Source organism: Prenolepis imparis, unplaced genomic scaffold (genome assembly GCF_030444845.1).
Source record: "Prenolepis imparis isolate NDT839.2.m4 unplaced genomic scaffold, iyPreImpa1.0 SCAF_8, whole genome shotgun sequence".
NCBI lineage: Eukaryota > Metazoa > Arthropoda > Insecta > Hymenoptera > Formicidae > Prenolepis > Prenolepis imparis.
In genome coordinates this window covers 13,144,869-13,160,700 of record NW_028141166.1, presented here as the reverse complement: position 1 = coordinate 13,160,700, position 15,832 = coordinate 13,144,869, and the positions used below count along the sequence as shown (strand labels likewise).

The 15,832-nt window shown below is 32.4% G+C and overlaps 1 protein-coding gene across 3 annotated transcripts in view; it reads right to left on the bottom strand.

Moving 5' to 3' along the window:
• Nucleotides 1-15,832, bottom strand: part of LOC145939550 (dual specificity protein phosphatase 10) — a 43,998-nt gene that overhangs the window by 20,691 nt on the left and 7,475 nt on the right. Inside the window, exons 2-4 of one of the 3 annotated variants that reach the window (XM_083043947.1) lie at nucleotides 14,665-14,915; nucleotides 12,533-12,715; nucleotides 1,881-2,798 (exon numbers count right to left, since the gene is read on the bottom strand). In XM_083043947.1, coding sequence (XP_082900073.1) covers nucleotides 1,881-2,798; nucleotides 12,533-12,715; nucleotides 14,665-14,767 — 1,204 coding nt within the window. In that variant the 5' untranslated portion in view covers nucleotides 14,768-14,915. Of the gene's footprint in view, nucleotides 1-1,880; nucleotides 2,799-6,136; nucleotides 6,839-12,532; nucleotides 12,716-14,664; nucleotides 14,916-15,832 lie in introns of those variants that run through there. The other 2 variants (XM_083043948.1, XR_014425841.1) reach the window with 2 other exon arrangements.

The window sequence follows — 15,832 nt, the reverse complement described above, 5'->3', positions numbered from 1 at the left end:
TATTTTGCTTACTGTTGCCCATTGAATTTTAAACATTATTAAGTGACATTTTTGTATTTTGTATATTACTAAGCAAAGACGATATTAAATGTCTATTAAGATTTTTCGTACAGAAAAACTCAATGTTTTTTAATTTAGCTTATTTGAATTTGATATTTTATTAATTTGAGTATAGCCACTCGAATTATATGGAAAGCTGCCTGCGTTATTCCTTAAATTTTCGCAAGCAAACAGTTTTGTCAGAAGGACATGCTTGATATCTAAAATGAAATTATACTGCTATCACTTCCACGAAAAAGAAAAAATGAGAAGCAAAAATATAAACTAGTTAAAAAAAGAAACATATAAAAACTGTAAAATTTATAATAAACAGATATTACTCTTGATTTAAATATTTTGTAGCCTTGCATCCATATAAAGATTTTCTTAAAATAAAATTTAGTGCCAAATTTGAATTGATTCTATGTTGTATTGATATATATTGTGATCTCTTTTTTACAAATATAAACTCTATATATTAATAAAAAAAAACATCTCGAAAATTATTACATTTTTTTCGTAGTAAAATTTCCTGAATAGAAATAAAACTAAAAAGAAATTCAATATATTCCTCCTTTAATGCTGAATCTTGTTTTTAAGCTTTACTATTCTCTTTCTTTTTATTTCAGTTTAAATAATATTCTTTAACAAATCATTTATCAAATTAAAAAAAAAAAATTAATGATGAAAAATGTGAAACTGACAATCGCTACAGGATGCACTGTTAAGAAAACAAACCATAATCTGAAAATAGCGTATCGTGAAAAAAGTACGAAAAATTATTAGCTATAATGAGCGACAAAAATAATAGCAGAGAATGATCTCGGCGTAAAAGTTTCGACGCGCGATTGGCGGCCGGCAGAAATATCGCGCTCGCATCATCGTTATTTCCGAAAACCAGAGACTCACTCCCACGTAGAGGACCGGATAGACGACAAACAGTTTGCTCTGTTTCACGGTCTTTTCGCTTTTGTAAACAAATTCCGCGCTACAAGAAAAAATCAGCGAGGACAAACTCACGAAGATTGATTATCAATAGATATTCGTGTGCAAAGATCATCGTGACAATCTTAAGTTTATATACTTGATAAAAGCCTCATCGTATTAATAAGTTTCGAAGTTTTTGGATCATTTAAACTTGTAAATTATATTTATATTAATTATTGTACAATAATTAGTTAAATTGTCTTGTACTAATTCGTATTAATTAATCAATTATTTGTCAATTATTTGCAAAGAAATTGGAGAAAGTTTCATCCATATATTTTCAAGTAACAATTCATCTTATACTATCTACTGAAAAATTTGTCTAACGATAAGATGTATTGCTAGTATAGATCACACATCTGATATCTTCATATATCATTATCTTGCTATTATCAGTTGTGCCATATTCGATCACGCAAAGAATACATCTGGCTCACAATACATTTAAACCATAGGAAATATAGCGATAACTAATCTATTTGACATATACTACGAATCGTCAGTTTTTTAGTTCGAATCTTTCGTCGTGTGACGAGAGTTTAGATAAAATAATTAATAATTAATAATTAATAATTTATATATCAAATTTTATATTTTTTAAAAATGGAAAGAATTTATATATCCGTTTAATTTTTAAATACTAACCACGCATTTTGGAACCTGCTGAAGATTATATTTCAATGTGTAATTTATTTTAACACGTGTAGTGCAAAAGAAAGAAAAAAAATCGCGTATGATTTATCCTTCATAATATTGAACGTCATTATAGTGAGGAGTTGAGAGCTTCACAATGCAATCCTTTTATCGAATCAGAATAACAGCCAGACGATCAAGAAAAACTGAAGAGTACTTACCGATCAGCAGAGCGGGTTCTCGATCATCATCCACAAGGGCGGCGAGTACCAAAAACAATGGATGTTGAGGAGGCAAATGCTCCAGGTCATCGGTGCAGTCATCGTACACTATAACTTCCTTGAACTGTCTCCTCCTGAGCAACTCTTTGCCCTCGCGAGCGGTTGCAAGATCGGCGAGAGTAGCCTTCCCCAGCTGGAGTCTGCGTCGGTTGAAACGATCCGAGCAGTTGACGTTGATAGCGCCGCGTATATGATTGACGTTGTACAGTATAAACGGTCTGCAGTCCAGAATCACCGGCGAAACGGCAGAGGGTCGCTCGAGACGCGCGAGACGCTGAGCGAGATCGCCGGAAGTGATGACGCGGGTCTTGCTCAGCACCAGCTGACGATGAAGGGTGGCGTTTTCCGCGCAGGGACTGTTGGGCAGACTGGCGGTCTCCAGTTTGCAACGCTTCGTGATTATCGGCAAGTGCTGATGATGATGAAGATGATGAAGATGGTGATGATGATGGTGGTGGTGATAGTGGAGGTGATGGAAGCCACGACGGTGGACGTCGTCGTCGTTGTCGTCGCCGTTCGTTTCCTCGTCGATAATAATCGAGGGAGGTATAGTGGGGTTGCTGTTGTTATTAATGGCGATCGGCGAAGCGGTTGGCGAGGTTGGGAAGGCACAAGGACTTGGTCCTGGCTCGCTCAGGCTGCGGTTCAGCACGAGTTTTAGATTGGCCCGAGGCCGGCCAGCCGATACTGGCTCGCAGCATAGCAAGGTAGACATCGAGGAGGACGATGGAATTCGGTCTTGAGGCCGATGGTCGAGCTGGTTGTGTCCGGGATGATGATGATGGTGATGATGATGATGATGATGGTTGGAGTTCACGTCGGTGATGCTCACGTCGTGGCACGGTCCTGCAATCGACGCTGAAACATCAACAATTGCGATACGTCAGCAATTGTCAAACTTTTTCCCTTACGTCAGTTAATACACAACAGAAGTTCCAAATTCGCGCATTCTTTACTCGCGTGTTTCTCGTATTTCTTGCAGTTTGGCATTTGCGATTGTTTTTCATATTGACAGATTTAAAATTCGCTTATTTGCGTTAACAGAAATAATGAAATAATGGAAAAACAAATTTTGAATAATTTCTATTTTAAGTAGCCCAAAGAAGACTTTTGCTTGTTTGATCTCTTATAATTATTATTTTAATATGAAATAAAATAAAAAATATTACAAAAAATGTATTTTATTTTTTCATTATATATTTTTTTATTTAATCTTTTTTCTGTAACATATTTCACTTTTTCTCATATTCGAGATTATGTTTATTCTAAATTAAAAAGAATAGTTTGAATTAAATTGATAAATTATAATATCATGTCTAATATATACTAATAAATATTAATATCGTGTTCATGATTTTCGACTCCGTTTAAGCGAGTATTGAATTTCAAAATATTTTGCATTCTTAGAATCTTTTGATTTACTAAAAGCATTTTAGATGTTTGAACATTATATTTTAAGAACACGGCACAGATTGTCATGTCTTTAAATTTTCGAAATCCTTGCGTTATCTTATTCTTTTTAGTTAGTTAGAAATTCTAATTTGGCAGTTGGACGACGACCAATGTCTCGAGCATTACGAAAGATCTGTTGTAAGCAACGATGTACTAACTTAGAAATTACGTGATACACCCGGGATTTGCTAGCATGTGATTTGTATATTTTTATAAATAACGCTGCGTATATTTATTATCCGTGTGTTGCTCCATTTGAGATTCCTAAAAATCCTTTCTGTCATTTTCAAATTGTTTTACTTTTGCATTTCTTTATATAATATCTCAAAATATCGAAACCACCTCGAATTCACGAAGGGGACTTGAATTTGTAAGATGTGTGAATGTACTGTTGTCATTAAAATTAAAAGACAAATTTGATCTCTCAATTTCGTCCAATATGAATAATATTACATTTCGTAAATTAGGTTGCAGATTTTTTTATTTCTCTAATTTTCATTTTTGCCTAAATTTTTATACTTTTCAATTTATTTGATACTTTCGTTGGATCGTGAGAAAAATCGTTTAAATTAGATCAAACTGAATAATACTCGGTTAGAATCAACGACCGATTAAACCATCGGTTACTCCGTCCCCTCTTTCTTTCTCTTTCTCTCTCGTCCGACCACTCTCCCACTTCTCTTCCGCCATCGAAGTTTCTCTCCGGCCCCGAGAAGTCTTCGAGAGTTCGTTCTTTCGAATGAGTAAACGTTGTGGAATTCGACGCTTCGAGCGGCAAGTGGGACCTCGTGACTAGCGATGGGCCCGATACCCTCGCAATCTGTCGATATCTCTTACGAATGTAGCCGTTCAAACAGGCATTATCAAACAGTCCGAGAAAGTTGTTAAAGCAACATTTACGCGCAAAAAGCGGAAATAATTACTAATTTACATAAAATCGACATATGGAAACTTTCTAAGAAAGATTTGATATCGCTATTTTTTTAGCACATAAAAATTACTCGCAATCAGTATAATTGTGTGAAATACGAGTAAGAAATATCTAATGCTTGTGACTTTTTCAGCAAATATTTAAACTAGAATTGATATATAATTAGAGTGTTATATATTTCATATTAAAAAACAAGAAACTGTGATTTAAATTTTCAAATTTAAAATCCATAAACGAATAATGCTATTTTCAATTAATTTCAATGAATTTTACTCTAAGAAGAAAAAGTCTACTAATACTTAATTTTGTTGTTTGTAAATTCCCTTATTTTATATATAGATATCTCCTAGTTATAAATAATATTCTGTCATTCGCATTAACTGCTTTTTCATAAATTCATTTTCTGCTAAGCAAAAGTTAAAAGAATTTTATATAAAATTTTAAAAAAATAAATTTTAAATATTAAAATATTTTGTTGTATTTTCCATGTTGTGTTTACTGTTTTAATTAGCTTCGGATATATTTTGCATCAATAGCGTTTAAAAAATTGAAACTTTATTATCCATATAATATTAAATAGCGAAGAGTAAAAAATCGTGAAGAATGAGTAAACGTTTGTAGTCAAGAAAAGTCGCTTCACATTTGAAACCCGTCATTGAAAACTAAGGCGCGATAGTGATAGTAGATAAATTACGATTTAAATAAAGTAATTTATCGCCATACGGTATAAAATTAAGATAAAGGTATTTGTTTCGGACTGTCGCTATTCGTAACCTGACCAAGGCATTCGGCCTACGGACAGGTGTAGCACCGACACCTGCCATCGTGTGGAATACTCTACGTTTTTTCATTCGCTCGAAAAGAATGATAATTTCTTCGAATTAATTCCATCGTGTCCATAATTTAAGTATTTATATCAAATAATTGCATCAGAGTAAGACAGAAATAAAATAACAGAAAATGCACATAACTTTTCAAGAAAGTTTAAGGAAATCTAAAGAATCTAAAAAAAAAGTTATAAATTCATAAAATTATATTTTTTTATTATTTTCAGATAAGTATATCTTCAAGTATATATATTGCTTTTAATTTTAATTTATACATTCATGGATCTAAAGATTGAGAGTCAAGTATTAGATTTCCCAATTAGATTTCTCATTTACATCACAATCATATTCCTGATCTACATTCGATAGCAATTAATTAAAGCCATTAATTAAAATATCCAGTACATATGCAAATAATTAAAATGGTTCGATTAAACATTTGAAGATTCGAAAATTTCAAGATTCAAATATCAGATCGAATTTATATAAAAAATATTATGTCCTACAGAAAATATCCAACATATTATAAACACGTATTCAAAAATCGAAAATTTTAATATATAAGAATTTGCTATCTACATATTTTAAATAGATACATTCAAGAAAAAAAAGATTTAAATCTCAATGACTGAAAAAGAATTGCTGAATTGTACTTTGAAATATGAAAGTATTTATTACATAATTTCGAGTGATGTTTACAGAGATTGATATTTATGGAAAATACTTGAGAATATTATATTTTACTTATACCTATGTAAAAGTACAATAAAGATTAAATGTTTAATTGTTTCAATTTTCAATTTATACGTCTAAGATTGTAAAAATTGTAGGAAATATTTCAATAAAAAAATCTCGATATACAAATCCCTAAAGAATTGAAAGTCCGAGGATATATGCATTCCAATTTCCAATCGAAAACACCTTGACTTTATACATTTTATTATAGCATTTTAGGGAAACTAGAGAATCCCGATTACACAACACACCTTGCATCTACATATCCAGGAACCAAAAAATCCGATCCGATGTTTAGAAATCTAACGGTGGCCCGAGCGTCCCAGTTTTCGACTTACACATTCGAGAACGAAAAAGCCCGAGAAGAGAGTGTTACATGTAAAAAAACAAGCCCGATATTACGCACTCCCGACGCGATACCATCCATAAGAGCGATCTTACGAGGATCAAGGAATTGGATGTGGGAAAGGACCAGGAAGACGAGGATGTTGATGGTGAGATGGATCGTCGGGATGACGTCACGGGGGTCTCAAGAGAGGGCGATCGCGTGGGCCCGAGGGGCCCCGCGATGCTCACGTCGGACCAACATGTTTCCCATGGGAACGGCGAATACGCGATGTATACGACACGGAAGATCTACAATCGCGAGAGCGCGATCGATGTAGGATCCTCTGCCAACGGCCGGCGAGCGAAGACTGAGGGGGAAAAGCCAGGCTAACTAAGCGCGGAGCGATACGCGGACGACGACTACGACTACGACGACGATGACGACGACGAGTTCGCCGGCGACGAAGAGAGCGGAGAACATTAGAGAAGAGTGGAGAACGCGCTACCGGCTGCACGACGGGGGTGAAGAGGGTCATCGCGGTACGTTCTGCGCAGGAGCGTAATTTAACCCTTCATACCAAACCTAGCTTACATTGGAATGCATATTAATCTTTTCAATATCTGTTTTTTACAAAGGAAAAAATTATATAAATTTCGTAAAAAAATGTATCTCATCTGTAACTCAAAGTAGTATAAAATTAATTATGTACACGGAGAGAATTTTCTCTTAGAATTTACCCTGAAAATCATGGTAATCGTGGGACAATATGATATGAAAAGAATTTTGTGAGAATTTCTCCGATTAATATTTATCACAATATAAATAATATCTATCACAATAAAATATAAAATGTTGAATTAATTTTACTATGCAGTTTAGTCAAATTAATCAAACATTTTATATTTTATTGTGATAAATATTAATCAGAGGAATTCACATAAAATTCTTTCCATACCATATTGTCCCACGATTACCATGATTTTCTGGGTAAATTATAAGAGAAAATTCTCTCAGTGATAAAGTCTACGTTTATTTTGAAATTTCGATAAGAAGATATTTTCTTAGAGAGGAGTATATCTTGCAAACTTCAATTTTATTAAGAAAAATGATTAATCGAACATAAAAATTCACAAATAATTTAAGTAGCTTGCTAAAAATTATTTAACAGTTTTTGTGTGTGTGATATATTTCGCAATATGGTATCATAAATTAAGATCGTATATATGTACACTTGCTTTCTGTTTCTTTTCCTTTAGGGAGATATAAACAGTGAGAGCATAAGAGTGATATTTTTCTTCCGGGATTTTAGAAACTTCTGATGGAAAATATTTTTCAGTTATAGTTTTGCCACTAGAGAATCGTATATAAAATTCTGACTTCATTGTAGAATTTTAATTTCGATATATTTCGATATATGTACATATATCCCAGTTAAAATTTCTAGTTTTTCGTATCTCTCTTATTATACCTTTAAATTCATAGAACTCTTACCTCTGGGGTTTCGAAACAACAATCTTTATAAATGCACGTTTTTTGACCGTATATTTTCACACATTTCACTATTGAAAGTCTCTGGAATAGTTCCTCGGCTTATTCTAGATCTTTATAAATTGTACGCAACATTAGCTATCGACGATCGCGAAAAAAAAAAAAAAAAAGGAAGTTCTGCGCCATCGTGCGTGCAACGCGCGCGAGATGACTCATCCGACGACGGCGCGAGCATATATACGCTTTATGTGCACGCGCATGTATTGTGTACACTTGTACGTTCATACAACCGGTGTCTCGAGATACACATTACGCCACGACGGGCACTGCCGTACCAAGAAAAGAGTTCCCGACACACGTTCGATCGATATTAGTCTCGGTATTTTTAATATTAATATAGTATTACTGAGATATCACACGTGAGAACTATAGCAATGCGAGAGAGACGTAAGGAGGCTTCCACGTGATCGATATCAGTCGTCGGCGTCTCGAATATTAATATCGAATGCTCTCATAGAGTTCTTTATCGCGTCAGCATTTCGCGGTCTTTTGATGATTTAACTATTTTAACTTATCGTAATTTTTATAATTTGAAAAAATACGATTCTTTTTATACTTTTATGTAACTCTTTCTGAATAATATTTATATGCTACCGTATGATAAATGATAAGCGCAATTTTGAAAAAGTGTAATTGACACTTCTATGTAATAACAGATTAAAAGTTGTTCAAATATAAAGACTAAAAATTGTTTCCTTATTTTTAGATGATTCTTAATATGATCATATTTCTTATGAGAATTTATGTAACGTACATTATAATGCTCAATGACAACCCAGCGTATAAATATAAATTTGCAAATGAGGGATTTAATTTATAGCATTGTCTCTAAATACTGCGAAAGAATTTTCAATCTCAAGATCTACTCGAAAATACTACAAATAAAAAATGTATCCAAGTCTCCGAAAAGTGTTAGGGATTAAAGTATTTCTTTCGCAATATTTAAAAGTATTTTTAATTTTTCTTTTTTGTAACTGTAAGCCAAATATATTAATCGTTAAAGGTGATTTAAAAAACAGGCATTATCGAAATTCAATCGCATATCAAATTCAAAATCTATTGATAATCACAATTCTGTAAAAAAAAAAAAACTGATTCGAAATTGACTAAAGAAACGCAAAAGTACAATTAATCTAAGACACTCTGTATATCTAGATTATGAGTTTAATTTAAATCGCTGTCACGAAAATAGCCAACGCCGAAATGATGTGATATCTGATGAAAATGTAAATGAAATACAGAAAATACGTCAAAGTAAAGAACAGAAAGGTTTAAAAAAAGCTGTTTAAATGTGAACAGTTTAAAAGAGTTATAGAACTGACGTCTGAATAATTACGAGTATAGTGTAAAGAAGAAGCTATACTTGTATCTCATATGTTTTCTTGATTCGTTCGATAGACCGTGGATTAATTATTGGTCAATTATTTTGGATAATCAATGTTGTGTAGTATTTCTTGGTGTTAATCAACCTATATTTCGATATGCGCGATAATTTTGTCACACATGAAACAATGTTTTTCACATGTTGTATATATACGCAAGCTGATAAAAAATGGCTCGAGGGCACGATTAACACATGTGTGTTGTTTTCTCAGGTGAATCCGCGGCGCATTTTATTTCTCTAATAGCTATTTGAATCTTTTTCTGGATCTGGAGCATTATCTCGTATGTGCGATGATTAATTTTTTTATTGCGAAATTATGAAATCCTCGGATTTGTTTTTTTATCATAATTAATTGATGTACTACTAGATCCTTCTATTGATCTGATTAGGGGAGATAAGATTGCGTTATAATGGCATTGACGCACTCACACTTATATGATAACCAATTCCGAAAATTTAATCGACTATTCTTCGATGCTTACGCGTTGCTTACGTAGACAGGAAACGTAATTCCTAAATAAACGAACTGAATGAAACTGTTTTTATTAGTTTGTGACGTAATTTTTGTCTCTTATTCTTTACACGTTCTAAAACAGAATAATATAATTTGTCTAGAGACTGTATCTCTTCAAGAAAAAAAAATCTTTAAAAAGAATTTACACAAAGCTAATTGGACAGGAAGATATATAGTTATTTTCAATAATTCATAATTGTGAAGTTTCGACATTTAAATTTTTCAAAATATAAAAATACAACATTTTATAACGAAGTCGAATTAAGTGGCATGAAAAATAATTTTAAATTGCAAAGATTCAAAATCCTAAATCTCCCCTCGAAAATATAAACAATTCTGAAATCTTTTAGGTATATTTAAAAAATCTTAAATGTCAAAAAAAAAAAAAAAAAAAAAAATTTAAGGGATCTCAGAATCTGAAAATTCGAAAATTCAAATGTGCGTCAAAGATTGGACAAAATTTAGGAATCTAATTCAATCAAAGACTCAAGAACCCATCCAGCACACCCAAAAAAGATCCAAACATTTAATCAACCCCCTCGCCCTCCGCTAGGAAGTTTACGTAGTGCGTTTGCGTGGTCATCTACTTCGTGTACCAAAGATAGAGTCTGACATCATACGCACGGGCATCAGTTGGATCGAATGAGTGATAAACATATGTATTATACGCACGATGTCCTCGTATGCGGAAAGTTCCAGTTCACCACTCACACGCACAACTGTCGATCGATCGATCGATGCACTCATTGATGTTGCGAAAATATGATCATCTCCTCGTCTCTCTGCATTTTCTCTTATTTTTTCATATGTATAATATGTATCCAAATTATCTTTATTAAACCATCGGCCTTCACTCGTATGCACGGATAATAACACTTTTTAGTTGTAATTATTTATGTTATTAAGATAGCGCCAAACGAGTAAATATTTGTTTCTCCTCTCTTCTTTTTTGACGAAATATTATGCGAAAATGTCGATATGTGCACAAATAGTTCAGTAATTGCGAACATTTGCGTTCTATCGCGCTTTGAAGATATGTAATATCCGCGAAAATCCAAAGATTTATAGATAAGAAAGACACACAGATTCTCAAAGATAAAAGATACTGATATGGAGCAGCCTAATAAAATCATTTAGTTAATTTTATTGTAATGAAATCATTAAGAATTCATAGTTTGAAAAAGCGCAATATTGATATTAATCAATGTGTATATGTACGCCGTATATTCGGCGATTCACGATGATGATTAAATATTGCCAATGATGATATCAGTTATCTTCACTCATGACGTCAGAATCAAGAAAACAAATTAAACAAGTTTCAAGTTCCTTGAAACATTTAATTTTTCTTTAATGAAACTATCGCGTAGCGTGATAAAGCAGATTTATAAAACATGCCAGAAACTTTATCATTAAACCAACATATTACATTCTTCGTAAAAAAAGAAACAAAAGCAAAAAAATATATATATAATTTTCATTATTTTTAATTTTTTCTAGACGAAAGTATAACTTTATGTTTTCCGAATTTTCCGCAATTTTTTCCATGCCTTGTTTCTTACAAAAATCAAGGCAACATATTTTATAAATTTACTCTGTCGATGTTTAACGTTAAAAATGCAATCATGTCGACGTATTATTTAAATATTTATTTAAATTAATGATGAGAGACTATGTTAGGCGAGCAGAAAGTTCACGTTTTTCGCGATTTTTCGATATTTTCGATTGGTGGGTGCCTATCACCATAGAGTTTATTGTTTGCCGAGAATAATGGCGATTTACGAGCTCGGATACGGCAGCTTTATAGTAACACGTAACACCCGCTGCTGCTGCTGATAAGACGTCTTTGTACATATGTACTATATCGGTAGAAACGTCACGAAACCAGCCTGATAAAATACGATTCGCTCAAGTACGATGTATAAGATAACTGCTATATAGAGTGTCTTGCAATTATAAACAGAATGAAACCTTCAAAGTAATGTCCGCTGCGAGAATCTTTCTCTCGCGCGATCTTTCATTAAATTTTTCAATTTACTATATAGATCAAATTATAATTATATTTTGTAAATTCAGTTGACACACACACATAAATAATATTCTAGTAATATGTTTATACTTATGTTAAAAATCTATTTGATTTTTACAATGCGAGATTGTGTATTTGTATATAAAATATCATAAGTTTTGTGAAATTCAATGAACAATGATGGAAAAGTTGGATAAAATTTCGAATGTAATTGAAAAATTTAATAAATTTTTTTCATTTGTCATAGAAATATATAATGGCAGATTATAAAGAGAGGAATCTTTCACATGTGAAATAAAATCGATAAAATATTATATAATTTTTAATATTTGTGTGTGATGAAGATTTAATATTATATTTCCTTAATGATGATATATCTGTTAAAGAATTTTATCAATCGTTTTATAAAAAACACGAGTCATTCTTCAAAGAAAAATCATGATTCAATAAATAATTGTTATTATTATGCCTCAAATTTTGAATAATAATTTTGCATTTTTTAAAAAGTCAAAATGTTTTAAGCATTTAAAATTTTTTACAAGAAAATCCAAAATAATTCAAGAATGTAAAAATCGAAAAATATAATAATAAGAATATTTTATATATAAATATTCATAAATATTTAGATATAAAAATTTTTAAATGTGAGAGAAGATGAGAATCGGAGAAAGAATATAAATTTAAAAATCTTATTTAAAATTTAAAAATATAAAAATTTAGAGAATATTTATATACAAGGATATTATACTCAGGAATGAGAGATTTAAAAATCGATAATTATAAATTAAAAAATTGTCCAGTTTATCCTATTATAAATTTAATAAGAGACTAATAAGAGACTCACCGTCGATGGGTCGAAATCGAAATTTCTTGAGCCTCGGCAATGTTGCAGGAGAACAGACTCTCGTCAGGACTGGCATCTCGCTAACTTCTCTGGGTGACGATCGGCCAGTAATTCCGTCCGAAAATGATTTCAGCTCCGAAACAGCCGCACGCTTCGGCGATTTCTCTGTGATGCCAGTGGCCTCTGCGAAAAAAGAAAAAACGCGAACGTAAGTATATATACATATATATACATCCTTTGTTTGAGTTGATTGACTGCGTGCAATCTCCTGACGTGGACGATGGTGCGTCATCGCAAAGTGTCATCGTATGTGTACTTGTGTACGCGCGAGCACGTCATTAATCCAGTATGCGGATTGCAAAACTTTTCGTGACATTGTTTAACCACGACAGCAGTTTTTTAAATAACCGATGGTGATATCATTGCACAACGATATCTATATTTTCCATGAACCAACAGATATGTCAGACAGATACTTGATATATCTCTACACAATTTTCGTCATCAGATTTTTTTCAGCACAAGTTATCAATATCTAGCTACTTTGTCTAACAATAAAAGTTTAGTTCGAGAACATTGTGTTAAAGGTTATAACTTGGCGATACAATTTATTTCTTTTATGCTCAGATTATTATTAATGTGTTGGAAGAAAAAAAAATTATTTACTGCTTTATATTAATATACATATTGTATACGTAAGAAAGTTCTGAAATTCTCAAGAAATTTCGTATATAATTTTTGATAATTATTTGTTACTTTATAAATTACATTGTTATAAATATAAGACTGTCATTTTAAATTTATCAAATTAATGTAAGCATATAACGCTGTTCCAATTAAATTTGTTATCTCTTATTTTATTTTTTATTTTTATATACTTCAAACTATTCACTTTTCTTTCGACAAATGCATATCCGGTAAATGTCAAGCTATCAAGAATCAGCGGCCCGAAATTACAGCTATGAATCATACGATTGATAATAATCAATCACAGAAAAGCCAATAATTGCAAAATACCTTGACCTCATTTTTCCTTAATATGGCATTTTCTCTTTAAAAAGAAAGATGATTGCTATTAGCAAAAAATTATTTTTCAAATAACTATGTCAAAACATTAAAATAAAAATAAAATAAAAAGATAAAATAATTAAAAAATGAATTTAAAAATAATTATATTTTTTTCTCTTTTTCTGTAAATACTAACTTTTATAAAAAAAGAGTCAAAACATATATAAGATAAACTTTATTAATTTTAAATAATAAAGAAATTTATTTTTCTATTATAAAACTTTCAATATTTTTATTTTTGTTCAATTTTTGCAAAAAAACCTTTTGTTTTTTTATATGTTTATATAATATTATGATATTTTATGCTATATATATGAATATATATAATTAATCATAAAGTAATGTAAAAATATGAATTTTAATTTAAACTTATTTTATGTACTATGTAATATTATGTTATATGGCAAAAAAGTGATAATAATGTATACATACAAAAGTTAAGATATTTTTGTATAAAGACAATTTTATATATTTGGAAATATATTAAATAAAATGTAATACACATTTCTAAAGACACAAAGAATGGTTTACATTCTAATTTCAAAGTTGCATAAAGTGTTAAGAAATGAAAAAGAACATAAAAGGAGAAACAAAATAATAATAAGTTAATCTGTACTAATTTGCAAATATTTAGCTTCTCTGTTTTAAGATTATATCTCACAATTCTCTCCAGACGTTATGTAAATCGCGAATTTCAAATGTTTGACGAGAAAATGATTGTTCCAAATTATAATACATACATGCACACAAAATAAATCATTCTATATACTATATATTACTTTAAAACTCTATCCTCTAAAACTGAAAAAAATAGCACAATGCAGTCAACAATGACTTTACACTTTGTAATAAAAATTGAACTTTATATGCGATATACAGATATGGCAAATCTTTCGCACTTTGACGGTTTTAGGTTAATTTTTCATTTTACGTCATACTTCTCGATAAAACGTGATTTATCTCGCACGTTTTAGTTTACAGTATTCGAACCAACTTCCTCTCGATATGTATGCATGTAATACGTGTTATTTATCAGATGAATTCTCGATATATGTCACACTTACCGGGCGACAGGGATCTCTTGACAGGCGACGCTCTCGCGGCGCGATGGCTCGCAATTGACTGTACCGCGTCGTCGCGGCTCGCCGCCGATATCTTGGCGCTCATCCTCGCCCAGCCGCGCGAGCTCGAGTTCCGGCGATCCTGACTCACGTACCAGCAAGTTCAGTCGTCCCGAGGACGACGTAGGAGCATGCCGAGTCACGAGGTTCGCCGTTACGTTTCCAGGTGTAAGACTTAATTGCCTCACGCTGACCTGCAAAAACATCCGTTAGAATGACGTGACATTGGACCCCTTCGTCGACGAGACGACGACGAGGCAGACGAAAAAACAGTGCATCCCATTCGAGCATGTTGTCTTTTTTTAATGGCCTCTCACCAAAGACCATACTTTTTTATAATTTTGGTCAAATAAAAAGAGAATTAGTCCTTTAACTCTTACTAAGTTTAAAAGTTTAAATGATCGAGAGCTCATTTCTACTCCTTTTTTGAAGCTCGCGTGGCCTTTCGTTTTAAATCCTAAAATATTATCCAGAAAATCGTAAATACAGAATAAAGAGAGAGCGTTGACTTGGGCGAAAGAACCTTGAAGAGAAGAAGGAACAGGAAGAACGCGAGAGAACCAAGGCGATCCACAATTTCTCGTTTCGTTTCGTGTTCTGGCGGCTGAATTTATTATCAGGAACACGCGGAGCAGATCGAACACGGAGGGAGAGTGAAATCAGCGGATTCATCGGACGTTAAACGCGCGCCTTGAACGCGATGCCGGTAATAGCGACGCTCGATATATCTCGATATATAGAGGTAGGAGAACATATATAGTTCTCGCCACCTGCGCGGCACGTACCTATATGTGTCTACGTATGTATTTAAATAGCGTCTCAGAGCCTCGAGGTGAAAACGCAAGGCTGCGGCAAGGACTCGCGGCGCCATATTATCGCGAAGAAAGACAACTTCAGGTTGTCTCTCGCGCGACAGCAAAATAAGTCTATTTTTGTATCGCGAGATAAATGCGCACGCTTATTGCGCGCTTTTATATCGCGTATCTGGATCCGAGTGTCAGATAACGCACAAAAAGAAAAAAATGAGTACATGGAAAAATGCGATCGACTTATACAGATTACAAGACTTAATTTCGAATTGTAAGTCGCGGATTTTACAATTGTCGACATT